The sequence below is a fragment of the Hypanus sabinus genome, chromosome 6, assembly GCF_030144855.1.
Source record: "Hypanus sabinus isolate sHypSab1 chromosome 6, sHypSab1.hap1, whole genome shotgun sequence".
Classification (NCBI taxonomy): Eukaryota; Metazoa; Chordata; class Chondrichthyes; order Myliobatiformes; family Dasyatidae; genus Hypanus; species Hypanus sabinus.
In genome coordinates this window covers 10,693,744-10,721,173 of record NC_082711.1, presented here as the reverse complement: position 1 = coordinate 10,721,173, position 27,430 = coordinate 10,693,744, and the positions used below count along the sequence as shown (strand labels likewise).

Here is a 27,430-nt window from a genome sequence, read left to right as displayed (position 1 = left end):
TGCTAGGGATGGTGTTAGAGGCAAGTACATGAGAGACATTTGAGGGACTCTTTGACAGGCACACGAATGGTAGAATTCTAGAGGGATCTGTGTGAAGGTAGGGTTAGATTGATCTTAGTGTTCGTCAAAAGATTAGCAAACACCGTGGGCCGAAAGGCCTTAGATCTTTCTTTATTTCTTCTGCCACACCCACTTGGACAGGAAGTCACGGCTCTCTGGGTTAATGAAATATTCTTTCTCACTTTTCCTGGAAAAGTACGTGCAAGACCAGCCAGGGGAAGCCAGGAAGACAGCAAAGTGAGAACAAAAAGCAAGGTGGTACAGTTGATGGATTGTGGAAAGGGTAGAGAAAAAATATAGAATAACTTCTTGTCACATTGTAAATAAACAGATCTTTAAATACAGGAATGGTCTGGCAAACTAGACTTTACTTCATACATTGCAAAGCAGGGAAAACAATCAGTGTTCTATCAGCTAGAGGACAGCTGTCATGATATGACCCTCTGTAGGTCCCAAAGCTGTCTCATCTAATACTCCACAACTTCATCGGATTAAGCAGACACTAAAAGGGTTGCTCCTTTTACCAGAATGGTCCATTTCTTGGAAAGGAGACAAAGATTGTATTCCACAGGGAAAGAGAAACAAGCTTGCTTTTATATTCTGACGTTCAAAGCTGGTGCTTTCTTAAAGCCCAGACACGGTTTTAAAGTAGAAAATAGAGTGGATGTCTACACAGGAAGCTCCAAAAAATTCAACAAGATATTGAGTAAGTAATATTTTGGTTTAAGGCCTCATTGGAAAGTTAGCACTTTCTGTAATTTCAATATACCAATGTTCCCTCAGAAAGCTGGTCTCGATTTTGCATTGACATTTCCAAAGTCACAGACTCACATAGCGTGGAAACAGGCTCTTTGGTCCAACATGCCTGTCTGATGTAGCTCCATTTGACAGAGGTGACATTAACACACCACATTCTTAGGCTCGCATTCATTTACAGTGGTGCTAAAAAGTTTGCAAACCCTGCAGAATCTTCTTATTTCTCCATAAATATGACCTAAAATTTGATCAGATCTTCACACACGTCCCAAAACTAGATAAAGAAAATCCAATTAAATAACACAAAACACATTAGAACCATAGAACATTACAGCACAGAAACAGGCCTTTTGGCCCTTCTTGGCTGTGCCGAACCATTTATCTGCCTAGTCCCACTGACCCTCACCTGGATCATATCCCTCCATACCCCTCTCATCCATGTACCTGTCTGTTTTTCTTAAATGTTAAAAGTGAGCCTGCATTTACCACTTCAACTGGCAGATCATTCCACACTCCCACCACTCTCTGTGTGAAGAAGCAGCCCCCCCACTAATGTTCCCTTTAAACTTTTCCCCCTTCACCCTTAACCCATGTCCTCTGGTTTTTTTCTCCTCGAGCCTCAGTGGAAAAAGCCTGCTTGCATTCACTCTATTTATACCCATCGTAATTTTAAACACCTCTATCAAATCTCCCCTCATTCTTCTACGCTCCAGGGAATAAAGTCCTAACCTATTCAACCTTTCTCTGTAACTCAGTTTCTCAAGTCCAGGCAACATCCTTGCAAACCTTCTCTGCACTCTGTCAACCTTATTAATATCCTTCCTGTAATTTGGTGACCAAAACTGCACACAATACTCCAGATTCGGCCTCACCAATGCCTTATACAACCTCACCATAACATTCCAACTCTTATACTCAATACTTTGATTTATTGCCAATGTCCCAAAAGCTCTCTTTACTACAATATCTCTTTACTACAATATGACGCCACTTTTACTGCACTCCTCAATGCCCTACCATTTACCTTGTATGTTCTACTTCCAAAGTGCAATACCTCACACTTGTCTGTATTAAAAGCTCCATCTGCCATTTTTCAGCCCATTTTCCCAGCTGGTCCAGATCCCTCTGCAAGCTTTGAAAACCTTCCTCACTGTCCACTACACCTCCAATCTTTGTATCATCAGCAAATTTGTTGATCCACAATATCATCCAAATCATTGATATAGATGACAAATAACAATGGACCCAGCACTGATCCCTGTGGCACACCACTAGTCACAGGCCTCCATTCAGAGAAGCAATCCTCCACTACCACTCTCTGACTTCTCCCATTGAGCCAATGTCTAATCCAATTTACTACCTCACCATGTATACCTAGTGACTGAATCTTCCTAATTAACCTCCCATGCAGGACCTTGTCAAAGGCCTTACTGAACATTATACTTGTTCATTTATTTATTCAGAAAAATGATCCAATATTACATGTATTTGTTGGAAAAAGAATGTAAACCTCAGTGTTCAGTGTCAGTGTTCCAATCAATGAGATGAGATTGGAGGTGTGGGTTGTAGAGATGCCCTGCCCTTTAAAAAGAAAAGCAAAGTCAGGTTATTGACAGAGCTGCTCTTCTGAAGAAAGATCTGTTTATGTGCACCATGCCTCGATCAAAACAACTTTCAGAGGACCTTAGAAGGAGAATTGTAGAGATGCATGAAACTGGAAAATGCTACAAAAGCATTTCGAAGGACCTGAGTGTTCATCAGTCAGAGAAATTGTCCACAAATGGAGGAAACTCAGTACCGTTGCTACTCTTCCCGGGAGTGGGTATCCTGCAAAGATCACACCAGGAGCACAATGTGCAATGCTGAGGGCAGTGAAAAAGAATCCAAGGGTAACAGCAAAAGACCTGCAGAAATCTCTAGAACTTGCTATGTTCATGTGTTCATTAAAATAAAAACACTGAACAAGAATGGTTTTCATGCAAGGAGACCACGGAGGAAAACCACTGCTCTCCAAAATAAAAACATTGCTGCAAGTCTGAAGTTTGCAAAAGACCACCTGTACGTTCTACAACACTTCTGGGACAATGTTCTGTGGACAGATGAGACAAAAGTTGAACTTTTTGGCAGAAATGCACATTGCTATGTTTGGAGGGAAAAGGGTACATCATCCAAACTAAAAAGCTTGGTAGAAGGGGCATCATGGTTTGGGGCTGCTTTGCCACCTCAGGGCTTGGACAGCTTGCAATTGCTGAAGGAACAATGAACTCAAAATTGTATCAAGACATTTTACAGGATAGCAGTCTGTCACCTGAAGCTTAATAGAAGCTGGATAATGCAACAAGCCAATAATCCAAAAGATAAGAGTAAATTATCAACAGAATGGTTTTAAAAGAAGAAAATTCATATTTTGGATTGGCCGAGTCCAAGTCCTGACCTTAATCCTACAGAAACATTGTGGAAGGACATGAAGCAAGTAGTTCATGCAATATCCCGCCAACATCCCAGAGTTGAAGCAATTTTGTAAGGAGGAATGGCCTAAAATTTCTCCAAACCAATGTGCAGGACTTATCAACAGTTACCGGAAACATTTGAAGTTTTGCTCACATCAGTCACATCAGTTACTGAAAGCAAAGGTTCACATACTTTTTCCAACAAATACATGTAATATTGGATAATTTTCCTCCAATAAATAAATAAATAAATAAAGATAATGGTTTCTTATTTATTTAATTAGGTTCTCTTTATCTAGTTTTAGGACTTACATGAAGATGTAATCACAGTTTAGGTCATATTTATGCAGAAATTGATAAAATTCTACAGGTTCACAACTTTCTAGCATCACTGTACAGTTAGTGAACATGACCTCACTATGTTGCCTTCTTTGTGCACTAATTATTTAATTTTTTCATATATGTGACTTATGGTATATTTTATGTATTGCACTGTACTGCTGCAAAAAGAAAACAAATTTTATTATGGTGGTGCTGGTTGCCTGTTATATGTGTGGGAGAGTTTTTAAAGTGGAAAAGCTGTTGGACCGGGACAGTTCCGCTCACTTGACCTTGGAAGTCCAGGTGCAGTGGTACAAGTAGTCTTCACAGCTGGGATTTTCCTTAGTTGTAGTGAATGAGCATGATCTCTCCTGTGCCTTTCCGTGCCCTCCGTTCTCCACAGAACATTGCAACACTGTCTTCCCGGCCATTGGATCTTACTGCAGATCTCATCTGCCCTGCCCACCAGAGCTGACTTTGTACGCTAGGACAGGTGTGTCTCTGACTTCCCAGGTCTGAGACCTGCTGGTTACCCTCACCTGACTTAGCTTACTTGTCAAAATGACATATCATGCAAACAGCTACTTGGAGCCACAGATATGTCAGTGATAATAAACATGATTCTGACATTGTTAAAATCCATCTAGAAATAGCTGATGAACTCATTTTAGCTGAAGGCAAGTAGGACATGATTCTGCACAGACAATAAGCCTGGACTGTGAGGAAACCTTTCATTTAATGATTCCCTCTCTGAAAATGACCTTAGCATGATAAGGGGAATCTGATTTTATGTCCATGCCTCCTTGCTGAAGGTCAACATAAAGATGATCTGTTGAGTTCATAAAATCTTCCACCAATCAACAAGTATTGACGTTTATAAAGGGGTCGACCCGCTCATCGTCCTGATCCAGACTGGGTGGTTAAAAATTGCAACAGCATTCAGACAAAGGCAAATTTACAGAGATTATAGAGGAGAAACTGACATCTGAGACAACTCATGCATCAATTAGGATATCCTTTCATCAAGCCAGTAAATTAAACCTGCAAATTATCTTTAACAATGGACTTTCAATTCCATTAGACAAACTACCCAAGCGTTACTTACGATACCACCCCCACCATCTCCCCTGGGATCCCACCTCACCACCCCCAACCTCTCCCCAACTTGCAAATTGCCAAAGTGCAGAAATAGCAACAGATTTGGAAAGAGTTACTCCCCAATAAAATGCCAAGCTGAGACAAACACAGGGACACATGGACACAATGTTGAACAGAATCAAAACACGGAACTATTCCATTGTTTTACCATGGCTCAACCACCACAGGCCTGAGAGAAGCAGCAGAGACTCCATAAAATATGCAACGACAGATGGATGGCTGGGTGTGCACAAAGGGTTTGGATTTCCCACTCGAGATTGCCTTTCACACACAGTTCTCTTCAACCACAAAATGGAAGTGAAACTTTCTCCTTGATGGGACAGCAGAGTTGTGTAATGCTATTACAGTGCCAGCAACACTGGTTCAATTCACACTGCTGTCTGTGAGCACTTTGTATGTTCTCCCACATCCAAAGATGTAAGGGTTAGTAAGGTGCGACTATTCTATGTTGGAGGCAGAAACATGGCAACTCTTGCCGGCTGCCCCAGCACATCTTTGGACTCTGTTGGTCATTGATGCAAATGAATCATTTCACTGTGTGTTACATGTACATGTGACAAATAAAGATAGTCTTAAAAATCTTAATCCTATATTCTTCATTTTACATTTCCACTGAAAAATAGCTCCTGGCTCACAAAGAAAGCTGCAATGGACTGTCCCAGCTGGAGGGTGGGGTGGGGGAGAGATGGTGGTGGAGGGGAATAGTTCTGGGGAATTGTTTTGGAGAAGGAGGATGAGTTATGGGGAGAAAAGTGATGAGGAGTGGTATCCAGTTTTTGTGTCAATGGAGAAATTTGACAGCCAGTAAGTAACATTATCTGGATCTCGGCATTTAGTCACCCTATGACAGGAAGGATGTGGAGGCTTCGGAGAAGGTGCAGAAGAGGTTTACCATGATGCTGATTGGATTAGAGGGTATGAGCTACAGGGAGAATTAGTCAAATTTAGGCTGTTTTCTCAGGAGCCTCTGAGGGGAGATCTGATAGAAGGGTATCACAGACAGCTGTGGAGGCCAGAAATTCAGTATGTTTAAAGCACAGGCTGATAAGTACTTGATTAGTCAGTGTGTCAAAGGTTACGGGGAGAAGGCAAGAGAATGGGGTTGAGAGGTATAATAAATCAGCCATGATGGAATGGGAGAGCAGATTTAATAGGCTGAATCCCTAATTCTGCTCCTTTGTCTTATGGTAAAGTCAGAATCCTATACCCTGGGTAGAAATGTCAAATTCATTGAATTCATGCACTTACAATGAGAGGAGGAAAGTTTAAAGGAGGTGTGTGGGCTATTTTTTTATAAACAGAGAGTGAAAGGTGCCTGGATTGGGCTGCCAGGGGTGGTGGTGGAAGCATATATATTAGTGGTGTTTACAAGGCTGTTAGACATATGAATATTCAGAGAATGAAGAGATATGGATTATCTACAGGCAGATGAGATTTTGTTTAATTCAGCATCGTGTTAGCTAAAGGGCCTTTTCCTTTGCTGAATTGTTTTATAATGGCAAAACTCACACTAAACCTACAAGCTTCACTGAACTTAAGATAAACGGACCTTCTTAATTTGGCAAGCTCACTAATACAATATCACCTCTGTAGAAATCCAGCCTTCCTAAGCAATACACTTCTGTAATGAAAATATCGATGTCCAGCATGCTTGGAATTCCCACCTCTCACCAACAGCCTGATCTTTACAGATGGATCTCTGAATTATTTCATGATGTTTTAGCATTTCTTTGAAATGGTTTTCTCTTAATTCCACTTTGCTTTCTGAAAATGAATTATCAATACCAAAGGGAAAACCAGAGAGAAAGGGAATTTGAGGCAATATTAGAGAATGTTATCTAAGGGGAAAAGAGGGAATTTGAGGCAGTGTTGGAGAGTGTTACTCGTGCAGGGAAAAAGGAATTTGAGGTGGTGTTAGGGAACATTATCCATGTGAGGACAAGGGAATTTGATGTGATATTAGGAAGCGTTATCCATGTGGAGAAATGGGAATTGGAGATAATGTTCGGGAGCATTATCCATATGGTGAAAAAGGTATTTCAGGTGATGTTAGGGAGCGTTATCCATGTGGGGAAAGGGAATTTGAGACAATTATAGAGAGTATAATGGGAAAGATTTCAATTTGAGATGCAAATAACATCTTTCTATCAGGACTCCCATTTGTGACAAACTTCTTTTTGAGGATATAAATGAACATTATGGTGAAATTATTTCCTGGAACAATAACATTTTCAAAATTGTCTCAAAGAAGAGATCACATCTCACCATCTGGCTCAGGAAATCCAAAACCTTTCAGCAATACCTTAAATTAGCAGAGGGGCTAATCAAGATTTGCTTCACAGCCCTAGCTGTGTGCCTTCGGAATGGGCCGTTCCTCTACCCTGTTGCCCTGTGACCCTTGCGCTGCATCGTAAGATGGTGCAAAGCGGAAGGAAGAGCAGTGCAAGCACATGCAGATGGACACTGGGCCGAATCACGCTGGCTTTCAGCCTCAAGGCCTACCATCGGCATCCGCAATACAAGGCTTTGATTTCTTTCGCAATTTCACTCTCTTCTTATCTTTCCTTTCCTGGAGCTCTGTTATGTGCTGTGTCACTGGCAAAATAAATGAAAGTTTCAACAAAATGTAAAACCCCCCCCCAAAAAATACAGGATCTGCTGTTCGAACAGGATATCATAAAGTGAAATAGAGATAAATCCTTTTGACGTTGCTACCAAATATATCCAAATATCCTGCTTCTTCCTTGTTAGCCCTCCAGTACCCAGACCCCACAAATAATTATCTAATATATTTCAGAATCCACTAATTTAAAAAAATATTCAAGAAGTTAATCACAAGCAAGATTGGCACTTTCCTCTTCTGAAAGTGGTGAGGAACATTCTATCGAGGGTTCCCAACCTTTTTTATGCCACGGACCCCCACCATTAACTGAGGGATCCATGGACCCTAGGTTGGGAACCCCTGCTCTAGATAATGGTGTGTCTGCTTCTTCTACTTCAGTGGGCAGTTCAGAATTAATCACTTAGAACCTGGGGCCACATTAATGCCAGTCAGGGTAAGGAGTACAGATCCCCTTCACTAAAGGTGTGAAATGGATGGGATGTTACAGCTGTCTGGTAATAAACAAAGTCATTATTGATGTGAGATTTTAAATTCATATTTATTTTACCACTTAAATTTTGGGTGGCACAGTAGTACAGTGGTTTAGATGCCACTTTACAGTATCAGTGACAGGGTAAAATTCTCGCTGATGTCTGTAAGGAATTTGTACATCCTCCCTGTGACCACATGGGTTTCCTGGGTGCTCTGGTTTCATCCCACAGTCCAAAGGTGTACTGGTTGGTAGATTAATTGGTCATTGTAAATTGTCCTGTGAGTAGGTGAAGGTTAAATTGGTGAATTGATGGGTGCCACAGCTCAAAGGGCTTTTCTGCATTGTATTTCAATAAATAGATAAAATAAGTAAATTTAAGTTCCTCAGCAGCATTAACATGAATCAAACTCATGTTTCCAGATAATCAGTTGTTGGATTAGATTGTAAAATTGTTATTTTTCTTGTATTTTAACTTTTCCTCTGTTTGCTTGTATTTTATATAATCACCTATATATGTGTAATTTTTCAGTGAATTTGTCATTTAATTAATTCTGTTTTTGTATTGTCCATCACAGGAAAAGCCCTCCCCACCACTGAGCACACTTAGAAGGAGCACTGCCACAAGAAAGCAACATCCACCATCCAGGGCCAGGCCTCTCGTCTCACTGCTGCCGTTAGGAAGGAGGGTCCCACATCACCAGGTTCAAGAACAATGCTTACCCCTCAGCTATAAGGCTCCTAAATTGTTATGGAAGATTTTGCTCATCTCAACACTAAACTGATTCCATAACATATGGACTCATTTTCAAGGACTCTACAGCAAATGTTCTTATTGTTATTTATTTATTTATGTATGTATTGATTAATATTTTTATGTGTATTTGCAGTTTGTCTTCATTTGTGCATTGGTTATTTGTCAATCTTTGTGCATAGTTTTTCATTGATTCTATTGTATTTCATTTTATTGTATATATAATTTGATAATAGATTTACTTTGAATTTGTCTCTTCATTTCTCTGCATGTGCCACACCAGAACGTGACTATTTCATGGGCTGCTACTTGCCACTGCAGCATACTTTATCTCTTTAGTGAGCTAGTTTTAGTATGAGACCATCATGACTTTGTTGTTTCAAAGGTTCAAGGGTTCATTTTATTGTCAAAGTATGCACGTACAATACCGCTCTGACATTTATCTTCTCCGGATAGCTACTAAATACAGAAAAACCATGGGTCTTGATGAAAGAAGACATCAACTCTCTCCACAGCACAAAAAAGAAAGAACATTCACAGACTCCAAAAATCTCCCCCAACCCTGTCACTCACAGAAAAGAACAGCGACAATAACAACCCTGACCCCCACACTTGCAGAAAACAGTGGCAGTAGCTCCAAACCTTCATCGTGCTCCCCCTACACACAAAAAACTAATAAATCTCCACAAGAAAGAAGACAGTGAAAAACTGAAGGAAACCAATATAAAGTACAGGCAAATGATCACATAAATTTTGGAATATCGGAGACTTTTTGTCAGAAACATACGAGGAGAGCAGCCATATGAACTCAGTCCTTCCGTAAAGTAATTGCCGACCCGGGTCTGAATGTTGCCGATCCTGGGCTGAATGTGCCGATCCAGCAGTTTACCCTCTCCACATTCACCTCGGTAATTCAATATTCCTCTTCGCTTCGAGATGGAGTTGTTCATGACCCCACTCCTTTTCTCTGGCCTTTTCCACGAGTCAGCTTGTATCCTTGGTTCTTTTTGGTCCCCCGTCTCTGATCTCCATGTGGCAGCTCTCTGGACACAACATCGCGCCAAATCCTTCAACTGAATTCCAAACTATACATCACAGGCTCCAGTAATTTCCGTAACACAAACAAGACAAGAAGAACAAGCAGAAGGAGGAGAAGTGAAATAATTGGAAAGGTTTGTTATCTGAAAGATGTCACCTGAGGAATCGTTGTCCACTGGCACCATCTTGATCAGAAGTCCTTTTCTTTGATAACCTTCTTCGCTTCCTCTCACTCTCTTAGAGTTTGTCACTTTTACCTTTTATTGTTATGAATCCCTAATATAACAATTAATTACAAGAAGTACGCCTCAGTCTTGACCTTCAGATCCAATATGGTCCAGACATCTGGGTTAAAGATGCAGTTCTTAACCATTTTGTCACCATACCTATACAAAGCAAGAATGTAATGCTGAGGCTTTATAAGGCATTGGTCAGACCACACTTGGAATACAGTGAACAGTTTTGGGCCCATAACCTAAGAAAGGATGTGCTGGCATTGGAGAGAGTCCAGAACAGGTTCATGAAAATGATCTAGGAATTAAAGGGTTAGTGTATGAGGAGCATTTGATGGCTCTGGGCTTGTACTTCCTGGAGTTTAGAAGAATGAGGGGATCTCACTGAAAACTTTTGAATGTTGGAAGGCTGAGATAGAGTGTGCCTGGAGAAGATTTTTCCTATAATGGACCATAGGGCATAGACTCAAAATAAAAGTACATCCCTTTAGAACAGAAATGAGAAGGAATTTCTTAAGCCACGGGTTGGTGAATCTCTGGAACTCATTACCACAGGTAGCTGTGGAGGCCAAGACTTTGGGTATATTTAAAGTGGAGGTTATGGGGAGAAAGTAGGAGAACAGGGTTGGGTGTGGGGGGGGGGGTAATAAACCAACATGATGGAATGGTAAAGCAGATGGCTTAATTTTACTCTGCTGTCTTCTGGTCATACTAAACTTCTTCCACACCCCTTTCAAGGCAATGATTCCAGATTACAAGTTGTTTCACATGCAACTTTTGACTGTATTTCAGTTTTCTGTGTGAAGGGCAGACTTTTAAACATTACGTCTAGACCTGTTGCAAGGGGACCACATCTTAACTGGGAGAATGATAACTTCTTGTTTCTAGACATTTTTCAGCACATTATTAATAAGTAATGAAAACAGAGATCACTGGAAATACTCAGCAGGTCAGGCAGCTTTTGCAGAGAGAGAAAGAGAGTTTTAAGTCAGTGGCCTTTCATGTGACTTTCATATGTTCTTTGGAAACTGGAGGCCGAGAGAGACGGCCTGTCTTATGGTTAGAGTGTGGAAGTTGTGGAAAGGCAATGGTTAAAGACAATATCAAGACAAGACCCATTCCAATTCCAATTCCCATTCTTGAGCAGTTGTAGTCAAGTGAGACCTTTGGGGTTGACAGCACTAGTGTGTACTCGTCATACTCAAGACTTTTGGGCAAGATAGCAAAAGCAAATAAAGTATCCTCAGGAGATAGCTTCCACATAGTCAATTATTTCACTTTTTCTTTGACTTCTACTTGTTCTTTTTATCTTAAATGTGTTTCAGAAATTGTCGCAGCCTGGGACTTACAGTTTGGAGTTTGATCTAGTGCTCTACTGTCCCCAAGAAACTTCCAGGAGAGGACAAGCTGCCTCAAGGAGAAGTCCGGAGATCTATTGTGTTTGGTGTTCTCGATGTGGCCACCTCTACAGTGGTGAAACCCATTGTAAATTGGGGGACAGCTTCGTTGAACACTCTCCTCCATCTGCCAAAAGTGGAACTTCTTGGTTGTCAAACATTTTAATTCCAATTCCCATTCTGTCGTGTCGGTCCATGGCCTCCTCTTGAGCCATAATGAGGGTACCCTCAGAGAGGAGGAGCAACATCTTATATTCCATCCAAGTAACCTCCAACCTGATGGCATGGACATCTATTTCTCTTTCCGGTAAAAAAAATTCTCTCCCCCTCCCTATTTTCCTATTCTCCACTCAGGCCACTTACTTCTTCTCACCTGCCTATCACCTTCCACTGGGTCCCCTCCTCCTTCCGTTTCTCCCACAGTCCATTCTCAATCCCCTATCAGATTCCTTCCTCTCCAGTCCTTTACCTTTCCCATCCACCGGGCTTCACTGTTTATTCATTTCTATAGATGCTGCCTGAACTGTTGAGATTCCTCCAGCATTTTGTGTGTAATGTTATTTTAGTTATGTTATTTTATTATTGGCGACGACAAGACAACTGTGTATGTGTGTGGGTGCATTAGAGGGAAGAACTTGGCTTGCTCTGACATTTGTCATGTTCTGTGTTCTGCTGAACATTGTGGGCATGATATGTTAGCGCTGGAATGTTAACACTTATGCGACACTTATGGGCTGCTGCCAGCATGTCCTTGGGTCTGTTGGTTATTAATGCAAATTATGCATTTCACTGTATGTTTCAATGTACATGTGACAAATAAATCTGATTCTGTTCTGACTGGGGACTGTTTTAAATGAAACACATCTAACGTTGCAGTGAAATGAGTGACGGAGGGAACAAAAAGTTGGGGAGACTGAATGTTGCAAGGAGTAGTTATGCCAACTCAGAGAGCATGAAAATCGGCATTCTGGAAAGTCTAGGACTTACACTATGAAATTATGATGCCACGCTAGTGTAGTGGTTAGTGTGACGCTATTATAGCTCAGGGCGTTGGAGTTCAGAGTTCAATTCCAACATCATCTGTAAGGAGTTTGTACGTGCTTCCTGTGGAAGGCATTTGTTTCCTCTGGGTGCTCTGGTTTCCTCCCACATTCCTAAGATGTACTGGTTGGTAGATCATTGGCTTTTGTAAATTGTGTCATGATCAGGCTAGGGTTGAGTCAGGGGCTGCTGGAGCAGCGTGACTTAAAGGGCCAGAAGGACCTATTCCACACTAACTCTAGGGCATTAGGGAATGTAATGGAACAGAGGTACCACTGTGTATGAGTGCATAGTTCATTAAAAGCAGTATCATAAGTAGGCAGGGTGGTGAAAAAGTTATAAGGAAAGGTTGGTAAGGTGGATGGTTACAGTCTTTTTGCTAAGGTAGGGGAGACCAAAACTAGGTTTACGGTGAGAGGGGGAATATTTAAAAGGGAACTGAGGGGCAACGTTTTCACTCAGAGGGTGGTCATATATGGAATGAGCTGTCAGTGAAGTGCTTGAGGCAGGTATATTAGAAGCATTTAAGAAGCTCTTGGAAAGTTACATGGAGGGGCGGGGCTTGGAGGGATATTTGCCCGAACACAAGAAATTTGGACTAACTGTGCGGGCAAGGTGGTCAGCATGGACTGGTTGGGACAAAAGGCCTGTATCCATACTGTATTGCTCTACAACACTATGAAGTACAACTCTAAATAGGAGGTGATGAATGCCTGAGGAGATATGAGAGGAATTTCTTTAGCCAGAGGGTAGTGAATCTGCGGAATTCATTGCTACATCATCGGCTATATTTAAAGTGGAGGTTGAGGAGGAGGAGCTAAAGATGGCGCCAGAAGTCAACTTCTTCCAGTTCATCTGTGAAAAAGTTTAAGTTGTTCTCTTTAATGTCTCTTCTTTCCTTTTCAAGGTGGCTGGGGTCCTATCAAAACTGCGGTTCTCCACAGCGGTGGGTTCCTGCTCTGGGAGCTCCCCGGCATGCTAGCATCTCCAGGAGCAGCCCGGAAGACATGCGTCTTGTGTGGCTCTGTGGATGGCCCAATTCCTGGCCAGTGTCGTGGGCGATCGGAATGTCGAGTCGGCAGTGTACATTGCTGTTGAAATCAGCGATGCTGCTGACTGTAACACCGAAACAGCAAGCTGTTGGTCTCCCCTCTTGCTGTGGCAGGAATGATCCCTTTCTCTCCCTCGTTAGTGAGAGAGATGGAGCCTGTGGGATGTTGAAGTGTTGGGATGAACAGTGTTTTTTTTGATGGACTCTAGATCAGGCTCTCTTTGGGGGCTTTGTTATTGCCTGTATGGTGGATAGTGGGGGCTGAAGTTTTTGCTGAGGCAGGGGGGAGGGGGGAAGGGGACTTCAGGGTTCTAATATTTTCCTGTCATTCATCCTTTGAGTTTTTCTCATTTCGAGGATGTCTGCAAAGAGTAAGAATTTCAGGTGTAAACTGTATACATTCTCTGATGTTAAATGGAGCCACTGAACCATCAATTAGGTTCTTGATTAGTAAGAGTGTCAAAGATTATGGGGAGAAGGCAGGAAAATGGGAGTGAGAGGGGAATAAATCATACATAATCAAATGGCAGAATAGACCCAATGGGTCAAATGGCCCATTTCTGCTCCAATGACTTATGGCCTCATGGAAATCAGAAATACTAGAATTCAGAAAAAAACCGTAATGGCAGAAATGTGAGACATGAGAATGGTGTGGAAGGTTGTTTGAAATCACTAAAACAGTCCAGAGGGCAGCTGGGAGATGAGGTGTTGTTTTGCGTCCTTACAAGTGGAACTGGAGTTATTAGAGTCAGAGGTCAGAAATGAGGAACTAAGGTCTCAGACAGCCCTGTTTCTTAACACCTCAGTACAGAATACAGTACATTAATCTGGCAGCTACACCAGCAGGTCACCACTTCACCTGGCAGGACGTATGAAGCTATGGCTCTAGGAAAGGCAAAGGGAAGTAAAAGGGTGGTTGCATAAAAATATGCCAGAAAAAAAGGAATGGGTATTGGTGGAAAAGTAAAATAAGGATAACTAACCAGAAGCCATGGATGACCACGGAGGTGCGTGCGCTGCTGAGGACCCGTGACTCCGCCTTCAGAGCAGGCGACAAGGCAGCCCTAACAACAGTGAGGGCCAAACTGTCCCGGGCCATCAGAGAGGCAAAGCGTGCACATGCCCCGAGAACCCACAGCCACTTCCAGGACAGCGGTGACACGTGGCACATGTGGAAGGGCATTCAGGACATCAACTACAGGACAACATCACCTGACTGTGCGGGTGATGCCTCCCTCCCAGGTGCGCTGAATAACTTCTACATTCGTTTTGAGGCGGAAAATGATGTGGTGGCGAGGAAGTCCAAATGACCAGGTGCTGTGTCTCACTGTGGCTGATGTGAGAAGAACCCTGTGCAGGGTCAACCCACGGAAGGCTGCTGGACCAGACAATATTCTTGGTAGAGTGCTCAGAGGATGGCAGACCAGCTAGCAGATGTCCCCACTGACATCTTCAACATCTCCCTGAGCAGCGCCACCATTCCAACGTGCTTCAAGGCCGTCACCATCGTCCCTGTGCCGAAGAAGTCTTCAGTGTCCTGCCTTAATGACTACCAGCCCGTTGCACTCGTAACCATCTTCATGAAGTGTTTCGAGAGGCTCGTCATGAGGCATATCAAGACCCTGCTGCCCCCTCATTGGACCCCCTGCAGTTTGCGTACCATCCCAACTGTTCAACAGACGACGCCATTGCCATCACCCTCCACCTGGCCCTAACCCACCTGGACAAAAAAGACACATACGTTCAGATGCTGTTCATAGACTTCAGTTCAGCATTCAACACAATCATCCCTCAGAAACTGATTGGAAAACTGGGCCTACTGGGCCTGAACACCTCCCTCTGCAACTGGATCCTAGACTTCCTGACTGGGAGACCTCAGTCAGTCTGGATCGAGAGCAGCATCTCCAACACCATCACACTGAGCATGGGGGCTCCCCAGGGCTGTGTGCTCAATCCACTGCTGTTCACTCTGCTGACCCATGACTGTGCTGCAACACACAGCTCGAACCATATCATCAAGTTTGCTGATGACACGACCGTGGTGAGTCTCATCAGGAAAAATGATGAGTTAGCATAGAGAGGAGGTGCAGCAGCTAACAGACTGGTGCAAAGCCAACAACCTGTCTCTGAATGTGAACAAAACAAAAGAGATGGTTATTGACTTCAGGATGGCATGGAGCGACCACTCCCTGCTGAACATCGACAGCTCTTCCGTAGAGATAATTAAGAGCACCAAATTTCTTGGTGTTCACCCCGCGGAGAATCTCACCTGGTCCCTAAACACCAGCTCCATAGCAAAGAAAGCCCAGCAGTGTCTCTATTTGTGTGAAGGCTGAGGAAAGTCCATTTCCCCCCCCTCCCCCATCCTCATCACATTCTACGGGGGTTGATTTGAGAGCATCCTGAGCAGCTGCATCACTGCCTGGTTCGGAAATTGCACCATCTCGGATCGCAAGACCCTGCAGCGGATAGTGAGGTCAGCTGAGAAGATCATCGGGGTCTCTCTGCCCGCCATTACGGACATTTACACTACACACTGCATCTGCAAAGCAAACAGCATTATGAAGGACCCCACGCACCCCTCAAATAATCTCTTCTCCCTCCTGCCATCTGGGAAAAGGCACCGAAGCATTCGGGCTCTCACGACCAGACTATTTAACAGTTTCTTCCCTTAAGCCATCAGACTCCTCAATACCCAGAGCCTGGACTGACACCAACTTACTGCCCTCTCCTGTGCCTATTGTCTTGTTTATTATTTATTGTAATGCCTGCACTATTTTGTGCACTTTATGCAGTCCTGGGTAGGTCTGTAGTTCAGTGTAGTTTTGTACTGTTTCATGTAGCACCATGGTCCTGAAAAATGTCTTCTTTTTAATGTGCACTGTACCAGCATTTATGGTCGAAATGACAATAAAAAGTGACTTGACTTGACTGAGAATTTATAATGGGAGATAAAGAAATAACACTGGAATTAAACAACTATCTTGTGTCTCTCTCTTCACAGAAGACACAAAAATCTGCTGGAAATACTAGAGTTCACACACAAAAAATGCTGGAGGAACTCAGCAGCCCAGGCAGCATCTATGGAGAGGAATAAACAATCAGCATTTCAGGCAAAAACCTTCATCAGGACTGGAAAGAAAGGGGGAAGAAGCCAGAATAAGAAATTGAGGGGAGAGGAAGGAGTACAAGCTGGCAGGTGATGGGTGAGACCTGGTGAGGGGGAAGGTGGGTGGGTGGGGGAGAGGCAATGAAGTGAGAAACTGGGAGGGGTAGTTGAAAAAGGTAACGGGATGAAGAATAAGTATTGTGATAGAGCACAGTGGAGTAAGGAAATGAAGAAAATGTTTGAGTAGGAAAAAGTGTTAGAAAAGCTGGAGAGACTAAAGGTTATAAATCCCAAGGACCTGATGACATACAGTTCTGTACAAATGTCTTAGACACATATGTAGAGAGCTATCGAGCTTATGACTTTTTCTCAGTATTGTCATAGTTTTATGTATTGCACTATAATGCTGCCTCAAAGAAAACAAATTTCATAAGATATATGAGCAAAGATAAACCCGATCCTGATATGGGAGTGCCAGGGGTAGGGGGTGGGGGTTGCGCAGCCACACCCAGCCTTGAGACACCAAGGCAAGGTCATTTGATTCCAAACAATTGGTTTATTAACCATTACTGAATATCTCTCTGGTGCTTCCTGCTCTTTCCTGTCCCCCTTTCCCTTTTCCCAACCATGATTCCCCTCTCCCTGCCCCCTTCCCACTCACAGTTCACAATAGAGACCCATATCAAAATCAGGTTTATCATCACTCACATCTGTCATGAAATTTGTTGTTTTTTATGGAAGCAGTACAGTGCAATGCATAAAATTACTACAGTATTGTGCAAAAGTTGTTGGCTCTCCAGCTCTTTATATATATATATATATATATATATATATATATACCTGAGACTTCTGCACCGAACTGAACATACTGGAGTCATCGTTTTCATCCACCTGACTGTGACATTGGTTGAGTTTGCCTCTCTCCAGTCATGTGGCCTGACCTGCTGGGAGTTTTAAAACTTCTACATTTCTTTGTATTAGAGATACTCAGCACGAAAACAGGCCTTTCGGCCCTATTTGTCCATGCCAACCAAGGTGCCCATCGAAGCTAGTCCCATTTACCCATGTTTGACCCATGTCGCTCCCTCTCAACCCTTCCAGCCCATGTACCTCTCCAAACATCTTTTAAAGTCTAATGTTTTTCCTCTGGCAGCTCATTCCCTCAGGTTCCTATTAAATCTCTCTCCCCTCACCTTAAACCTATGCCTGCTAGTTCGTAACTCTTCACGCCTGAGGTAAAGACTGCACCCTGTCAATGCCTCTCATGATTTTATACACTTCTATAAGATCACCTTGCGAGTTTCCTATGCTCCAACGAATAAAGTCCTAGTCTGCCCAACCGCACCCTGCAACTCATTCCTTATGCCCTGGCAACATCCTAGCAAATGTTTTCTGCACTCTTTCCAGTTTAATGGCATCGCTCCTACAGCAGCGAGACCAAAACTGAATACAATACTCTAAGGGTGACATCGCCAAAATCTGTTCAACTGCAGGTAATATCTCAACTGCGGTACTCAGTATCCTGACAGATGAAAGCCAGTATGCCAGAAGCCTTCTCCACCATCCTGTCCACCTGTGACACTGTGGGTATTCTCAATCCCTCACACAGTTTTTGTCACCTTTCTCTCTGTTTAACCACCCCATTAATCCATTGACTCAGTGATATCTACAACTGAACCGAACCATATTGAAATAAGCCTTTTGTGTTTTATATTCTGTTTTTGATTGTTTTTTTTTGTTTTCGTAGGGGTGGTGGAGTGTTTGATGTTTTTCTGTGAACAGGTTCTTTGCTTTGTGAATGTCTGTGGGGACAACGAATTTCAGGGATGTATAATGCATATACTTTGGTAATAAATGTACTTTGAACTTCTGAACTTTGAACTTATCTCCAGAACTACCCTGGTCTCACCTTATCAGAGTATTGTCCTATCCATCCCCCGCCCTTTGTCCTAGTCACAGAGCACTACAGTACAGAAACAGGCCCTTTGGCCCATTTAATCCATGCTGAACAATTATTCTGCCTAGACCATTGACCTGCACCTGGACCATAGTCTTCCATACCCTTCACATCCATGTACTTATCCAAACTTCCCTTAGACATTGAATTTGAATGGACATCTACTATTTCTGCTGGCAGCTCATTCCACAGTAAACACCCTCTGAGTGTAGAAGTTCTCCTTCATGCTCCCCTTAACTATGTCACCATTCACCCTTAAGTTAAGGCCTCCAGTTCTAGTCTTACCAATCTCAATGGAAATACCTTACTTGTGGTGACGTTACCTATACCTCTATAATTTTATATACCTCTATCAAATCTCCCCTCATTCTCCAGGGAATAAACTCCTAACGATTTCAACCTTTCCTTACAACTCAGATCCTCAAGTCCTGGGAACACCCTTGTAATTATTTAGTTACCCCCCACCCTTCCTCTGTTCCTCAGTCAGCTGGGTGGTGTCAAAACAACAACCTTGCCCTCAACATCAGTAAAGACCAAGGAATTGATTGTGGACTTCAGGAAGGGGAAATTGTGGGAACACACACCAGTCCTCATTGCTGGATCAGCAGTGGAAAGGGTGAGCAGTTTCAAATTCCTGGGTGTCAGCATCTTTGAGGACCTATCCAGGGCTCAAAATACTGATGCAATTAAAAAGCAAGCATAACAGTGGCAATATTTCATTAGGAGTTTGGCAGGACTGGTATGTCATGAAAGACTCTCGCAAATTTCTACAGATGTACTGTGGAGAAAGTTGCAAACTCAGCCACCTCCATCAGACATGAGCCTCCCCAGCATCGAGGACATCTTCCAAAGGCGATCCCTCAAATAGGTGGCATCCATCATAAATGACCTCTATCACCTAGGACATGACTTCTTCTCTTCGTTAACGTCAAGGAGAAGGCATAGGAGCATTCATTGTTTCAGGAACTGCTTCTTCCCCACCTCCATCAAATTTCTGAATGGACAAGGAACCGATGAAGACTACATCAGTTTTTCCCTCTCTTTTTGCAGTACATATTAAATTTATTTTTATACATATTTCTTATCGTAATTTATAGTTTTTATCATATATTACAACGTACTGCTGCTGCAAAACAACATATTTCACAACATATGCCAGTGATATTAAAGCTGATTATTATTTTAATTCTAAATCTAAACTAACTGGTTTACTCTCTTTCCCAGTACAGGTGAAAAGTCTTTGACCTGAAACATTGAATCTGTTTCTCTCTCCACAGATGCTGCCTGACCTGTTGGTGTTTCCAGCATTATTTGTCTAGGTTTAATTGTCATGATATTGAGCTAAGCTTTTAATACCCAGAGAAGGGTTAACTACGCACTCAAACTGCTCACACAGATCACTTCAGAACAGAAATTACAACATTTAGTGCAGTTTGTAATCAATGAGATTATCACAAGGTCACAAAAATACTCTGGGCAATACCCAGTCTTTAATCTTGTGGTCAGCACAAGATTATGTGCTGACCACAAGATTATTGTGGACATTTCCTGAAATGTCAAGACTAAAATTAAAATCTTGGCAACTTTGAAAAACATTTGTATAAAAGAAAGGAATAAGATGCATCAATAAAAATGAAAACAGACAAGGGAACAGGATATAGCCTTGTACAAAAAGCTCATTTTGAAACTGCTTACAATCTTCTCTGTTTGAATTAGAACAAAAGTAGTCTTGTACTTTCTTGGAAAAAAAAGTGGAAGTTCTGCTATGGTATGTATGAGGAATAGAGGAGAGAACATTTTTGGAGAACAGATGTTGTGGAGGTGGGTAGGGTGGGATAGGGAAGGAATTCTAATGATCTTTCAAAATCAATCCTGACAATGGGGTTAGCAGAGAGTGTAGGAATGTCAGTACATTGCCAGAATTATTAAGCATTTCTGAAACATCATAAATGGTAAAATGTACTGCATTCTTGTGCCCCATACACAAGGAATGCCTGCCCAATGATTACAGCAACTCACACAAAACGCTGGAGGAACTCAGCAGGCCAGGTAACATCGATGAGAAAAAGTAAAGTTGGCATTTCGGGCTGCAACCCTTCAGCAGAACTGGAGTAGATTCAAAAGGGGTGAGGAGGAGAGAGAGAGACACAAGGTGATAGGCGAAACCTGGAGGAGGAGGGATGAATTAAAGAGCTGGGAAGTTAATTGGTGAAAGAGATACAGGAATCTGATAGAAGAGGACAGAAGGCCATGGAAAGAAAAGTGGGGAGGGGCACAAGAGGGAGGCAATGGGTGGGCAAGGAGATAAAGTGAGAGAGGGAAAATGGGATGGGGAAAGGTAAAGGAAAAGTGGGAGGGGGAACACATTAACAGAAGCTCAAGAAATTGATGTTCATGCCATCAGGTTGGAGGCTACCCGGACAAAATATAAGCTATTGCTCCTCCAACCTCAGTGTGGCTTCATCATGACAGTGGAGAAGGCCATGGATAGACATATCTGAATGGCAATGGGAAGTGGAATTAAAATGGGTGGCCACTGGGCGATTCCACTTTTTCTGGCAGATGGAGCAGAGGTGCTTGGTGAAGTGGTCTCCCAATTTAAGTCAGACATCACCAAAGTACAGACGGCCACACAAGGAGCCACAGACACAGTATATCATCCCAACAGACTCACCTGGAAGGACTGTTTGGGGCACTGAATGGTAGTGAGGGAGGATGTGTAGGAGCTGGTGTAGCACTTGTTCCACTTGCAAGGATAAGTGCCAGTAGGGAGATCAGTGGGGAGGGACCAATGGACAAGAGAATCACGTGGAGAGTGATCCCTGTGGAAAGCAGAAAGTGGAGGGGGGGGGGAGAGGGAAAGATGTGCTTGGTGGTGGGATCCTATTGGAGATGGCGGAAGTTGCGGCGAATAATGTGCTGGACCACGGAGGCTGGTGGGGTGGTAGGTGAGGACAAATGAAACTTTATCCCTGGTAGGGTGGCAGAAGGATGGGGTAAGGGCAGATATGGGTAAAATGGAAGAGCTGCAGTTGAGGACCCTTGCAGGGCAGAAGGTCCCGATAGAGTACCTGGTAAGGCTCTGAAAAGCTCTGCCAACCAACTAGCGGGAATATTCAAGGACATTTTCAACCTCTCACTGCTACGGGTGGAAGTTCACACTTGCTTCAAAAAGGCAACAATTATACCAGTGCCTAAGAAGAATAATGTGGGCTGCCTTAATGACTATCGCCTGGTAGCACTCACATCGACAGTGATGAAATGCTTTGAGAGGCTGGTCATGACTAGACTGAACTCCTGCCTCAGCAAGGACCCGGACCCATTGCAATTTGCCTATTGCCACAATAGGTCAATATCTCAATAGCTCTCCACACAGCTTTAGACCACCTAGGCAACACAAACACCCACGTCAGGATGCTGTTCATCAACTATAGCTCAGCATTTAATACCATCATTCCCACAATCTCAATTGAGAAATTGCAGAACCTGGGCCTCTGTACCTCCCTCTGACTTCCTAACCGGAAGACCACAGTCTGTGCAGATTGGTGATAACAACTCCTCCTTGCTGACGATCAACATTGGCACACCTCAGGGGTGTGTGCTTAGCCCACTGTTCTACCCTCTGTATACACATGACTGTTCAAATAGCTCAAATACCATCTATAAATTTGCTGATGATACAACCATTGTTGGTAGAATCTCAGGTGGTGATGAGAGGGCATACAGGAGTGAGATATGCCAACTAGTGGAGCGGTGCTGCAGCAACAACCTGGCACTCAACATCAGTAAGACAAAAGAGCTAATTGTGGACTTCAGGAAGGATAAGACAAAGGAACACATACCAATCATAGAGAGATCAGAAGTGGAGAGAGTGAGCAGTTTCAAGTTCCTGGGTGTCAAGATCTCTGAGGATCTAACCTGGTCCCAACATATCGATGTAGTTATAAAGAAGGCAAGATAGCGGCTATACTTTATTAGGAGTTTGAAGGGACTTGGCATGTCAACAAATACAGTCAAAAACTTCTATAGTTGTACCGTAGAGAGCATTCTGACAGGCTGCATCACTGTCTGGTACAGAGAGGCTGCTGCACAGGACTGAAAGAAGCTGCAGAAGGTTGTAAATCTAGTCAGCTCCATCTTGGGTACTAGCCTACAAAGTAGCCAGGACGTCTTCAGGGAGCGGTGTCTCAGAAAGACAGTGTCCATTATTAAGGACCTCCGGCACCCAGAGCATGCCCTTTTCTCACTGTTACCATCAGGTAAGAGATACAAAAGATTGAAGGCACACACTCAGTGATTCAGGAACAGCTTCTTCCCCTCTGCCATCCGATTCCTAAATGGACATTGAAGCTTTGGACACGACCTCACTTTTTTAATATATAGTATTTCTGATTTTGCACATTTTAAAAAATCTATTCTACATACATAATTGATTTACTTGTTTATTTATTATTATGTTTTATTATATTTATTATAATTTTTTCTCTCTCTGCTAGATTATGTATTGCGTTGAACTGCTGCTGCTAGGTTAACAAATTTCATGTCACATGCCGGTGATAATAAACCTGATTCTGATTCTGATGGTGGATGAAGTGAAGCTCCTTTCTTTGAATAAGGAGGACATCACCTTCATTCTGGAATTTTAGTTCCACTTCCCATTCACATTCAGATATGCCTATCCATGGTCTCCTCCAATGTTGTGATGAGGCTACGCTTTGGTTGGGGGAACACCACCTTATATTCTGTCTGGGTAGCCTCCAACTTGATGGCATAAACATCGACTTCTAGAACTTTTGGTAATGCACCCCCCCCCCCCCCCAGTCACCTTCCCCCTCCCTTTTTCCCTCTCTCACCTTTATCACCTTGCCTGCCCATCGCCTTCCTCTGTTGTTCCTTCCCCCTTTGTTTTCATCTATGGCCTTCTGTCCTCTCCGATCAGACTTCCCCTTCTCCAGTCCTGTATCTCTTTTACCAATCAGCTTCCCAGCTCTTCAATCCCTCCCCCTTCAGGTTTCACGTATTACCTTGTATTTCTCTCTCCCCTCCTCTACCTTTTAAATCTACTCCTCAGCATTTTTTCTCCAGTCCTGCAGAAGGGTCTCGGCCCAAAACGTTGACTGTACTTTTTTTCCATAGATGCTGCCTGACCTGCTGAGTTCCTCCAGCATTTTGTGTGCGTTGCTTGGGTTTCCAGCATCTGTGGATTTTCTCTTGTTTGTCTCATGATTACAAGTCTGTCCTGCAACCATATCTCTATCTGAAAATTACAAAGCACTGCTGAATTGGATGCAATGCACTGTCTAGGGTATAGAACAGTAATATCTATAGCCCTCTATTTTACTAAGCTCCATGTACCTATCTAAAAGTTTCTTAAAAGACCCTATCATATCCACCTCCACCACCGTCACTGGCAGCCCATTCTATGCACTCAGCACTCTCTGAGTAAAAAACTTACCCCTGACATCTCCTCTGTACCTACTCCCCAGCACCTTAAACCTGAGTCTTCTCATGGCAACCATTTCAGCCCTGGGAAAAAGCCTCTAACTATCCACATGATCAATGCTTCTCATCATCTTATACACATATATCAGGTCTCCTCTTATCCTCAGTCGCTCCAGGGAGAAAAGGCTGAGTTCACTCAACCTATTCTCATAAGGCTTGCTCCCCAATCCAGGCAACACCCTTGTAAATTTCCTCTGCACTCTTTCTATGGCTTCCACATCCTTCCTGTAGTGAGGAGGACAGAAGTGAGCACAATTCTCCAAGTGGGGTCTGACCAGGTCCTATATAGCTGCAACATTACCTCTCAGCTCCTAAATTCAATTCCACGATTGGTGAAGGCCAATACACCATACACCTTCTTAACCATAGAGTCAACATGCACAGCTGCTTTGAGCGTCCTATGGACTCGGACCCCAAGATCCCTCTGATCCTCCACACTGCCAAGAGTCTTTTCATTAATACTATATTCTGCCATCATATTTGACCTACCAAATGAACCACTTCACACTTATCTGGGTTGAACTCCATCTGCCACTTCTCAGCCCAGTTTGCATCCTATCAATGTCCTACTGTAACCTCTGACAGCCCTCCACACTATCCACATCACCTCCAACCTTTGTGTCATCAGCAAACTTACTAACCCATCCCTCCACTTCCTCATCCAGGTCATTTATAAAAATCACGAAGAGTAAGGGCCCCAGAACAGATCCCTGAGGCACACCACTGGTGACTGACCTCCATGCAGAATATGACCCGTCTACAACCACTCTTTGCCTTCTGTGGACAAGCCAGTTCTGGATCCACAAAGCAATGTCCCCTTGGATCCCATGCCTCCTTACTTCCTCAATAAGCCTTGCAAGGGGTACCTTGTCAAATACCTTGCTGAAATCCAGATACACTACAGCTACTGCTTTTCCTTCATCAATGTGTTTCGTCACATCCTCAAAAAATTCAATCAGGCTTGTAAGGCACGACCTGCCCTTGACAGAGTCATGCTGTCTGTTCCTAATCATATTATGCCTCCCCAAATGTTCTTAAATCCTGCCTCTCAGGATCTTCTCCATCAACTTACCAACCACTGAGTTAAGACTCACTGGTCTATAATTTCCTGGGCTATCTCTACTCCCTTTCTTGAATAAAGGAACAACATCTGCAACCCTCCAATCCCCTGGAATCTTTTCCGTCCCCATTGATGAAGCAAAGATCATCACCAGAGGCTCAGCAATCTCCTCCCTCGCCTCCCACAGTAGCCTGGTGTATATCTCATCCGGTCTCGGCGACTTATCCAACTTGATGCTTTCTAGAAGCTCCAGCACATCCTTTTTCTTAATATCTACATGCTCAAGCTTTTCAGTCTGCTGCAAGTCATCACTACAATCACCAAGATCCTTTTCCATAATGAATACTGAAGTATTCATTAAGTACCTCTGCTATTTCCTCCGCACTTACTTTCATACATACTTTCCCACTGTCACACTTGACAGGTCCTATTCTTTCACATCTTATCCTCTTGGTCTTCACATTTTACAAAATGACTTGGAGTTTTCCTTAAAGAAGAAAAAAGTTTGCTCACACATGTAAGAAGTTGAAAACTGCAGCAAAATGCTCATTGAATGGTAGGATGCTCTTCTTTTACAGAAATCCAGAACTTATCAGGGGCAGGTCAGTAAATCTCATCTTCTGTGCATGATCAGATTGCAGTTCACAAAGTTTTCCCTCTTCTCTCAAAGTCAAGTTCTCAGGCTGAGCAGAAGATCCAGAGAAAGAGTACCGTATCCAGTCATACATTTGTGTTGAAAGGTAAGATAAATACTGTTTAGTTTTCTGCTGTTCTTCCAGGTGGTTTTCAAAAAGACTTTCTGATCCTTCCTCACTGTCAAGCCCAAGCAGCAGTGGAAACATTTCAAGATTTCCTTTTCCAACATGATTTTTCCAAAGATTCAGTTTCCTTTTCAATCTAAGAATCTTGTCACTTGAAGCTTGAAGTCAAAACATTTTCTCCAGGGCCTTGCAGAGACTTGTTCAACTGGTTCATTTGTTCATTTTTCATATGATGAAAAATCTCTGCTAAGTAGGCTAGTCTGCAGCCATTCTTCATTTTCAAAGCACTCAGCAAAATCTGGCCCACTGCTTTCTTGAAAGTACTCCTGCAATTCACCTTTTTGGCTCAAACACCTTGTTGAGAACTCTTCCTCTGCTAAGCCACCGGATTTCCATACGTAGGAGACTGGTGCGCTCTTTGTCCAGGTTTTCACACAGTTTTTTAAACATTCTTGAATGAAGTAAAGAAGAAGAAAGCCCTTAACTCCGAATGTAGTCATTAGGACGCTGTTGCAACAGCGTTTTTTCAGCAGGCTTTCGTGTTTTTACGAGGCCAAGTTGCTAGCTCGACGCTCAACCCAGCATGAATGGAAAGCATGCAAGGGAGCCGGCTGGATTCAAACTCAGAAGCCCTCGCTCTGAAGTCCAGCGCTGATGCCACTATACGGCTGGCATTGAGTGAATTGGTCTTTGTTTAATAAAGTTAACCATTTTTGCAGCATCATCCAGAACTTTTTTCATTTCACCTCCAAAAGTTTTTGACATTACACCTCCCTGTGAAGAAAGTAGTGTGTTGTGACACCATCAGGAATTTCATTTGTACAAGAGAAATGAAACTTCTCATGGAGCTAGCCATTGATGGGGCACCACCAATACAGATGCCAACACAGTTCCTCCAAGACAGACCTTTTGTTTTCCAGATATGAATACAAAACATTAAATATATCTTGGCTTTTTCTTGTTTCGGGCAGCTCTTTGCAACAGAAAACATTTTCACCATCATTTACAAATCTTACAAATGCTACAACATGACATTTATTAGTGGAATCTGTTGACTAATTCGAGAGGGAGAGGCTAACATCACAATTGGGTGAGACCATTCAATGCTCGGAAAATGCAGTTCATGCTCCCAATCAACCTACTGTCCTCCCCTCCGTGCAATACAGCACTCACCAATTATCAATGGCCTTTTCTACCTCACATCAAAAATTGAGAATGGACTCAAGCAAATAAACACTGTCGCAACATGCACTGCCATACTGGGCCGAAAGACCTCTAATGAGATTGATAACATCCTATAATTCCCAGAAAGTGCACTGTCTAGAGTTTAGAGCAGTGATATTATCCAGTAATCCCTGCCAGTAGGTATGAGGCTATTGGCATGGTGTTCTTCTGTGAGTTCAAAGATCAAAGGGTGGCAGAGTGATGCAGCTGGTGGAGCCGCCACTAACAACCACATTCAGGTGCTGTCTGTGTGGAGCTTGCACATTTTCCAGGCACCACATGGCTTCCTCCCACTTCCAAAAGACATACAGGTTGACAAGTAAATTGGCTACTGTAAGTTGTCCCAGGGTGAGTTGAAGGGTAGAGTCTTGTGTGTGGGGGGGGGGGGGGGAGAATGCGAGAAGAAGAGAAGATGGGATTGATGTAGGATGGGTGTTACAGAGTCATAGAACACTACAGCACAGAA

The 27,430-nt window shown here is 43.1% G+C and overlaps 1 protein-coding gene across 1 annotated transcript in view; it reads right to left on the bottom strand.

Annotated features, from left to right (window-relative positions):
- The window catches only part of arhgap39 (Rho GTPase activating protein 39), a 561,273-nt gene that overhangs the window by 117,905 nt on the left and 415,938 nt on the right, over positions 1 to 27,430 (bottom strand). The window contains exon 7 of the mRNA XM_059971678.1: positions 7,248 to 7,340. Within this exon, the coding sequence (XP_059827661.1) occupies positions 7,248 to 7,340 (93 nt within the window). The remainder of the gene's footprint in view (positions 1 to 7,247; positions 7,341 to 27,430) is intronic.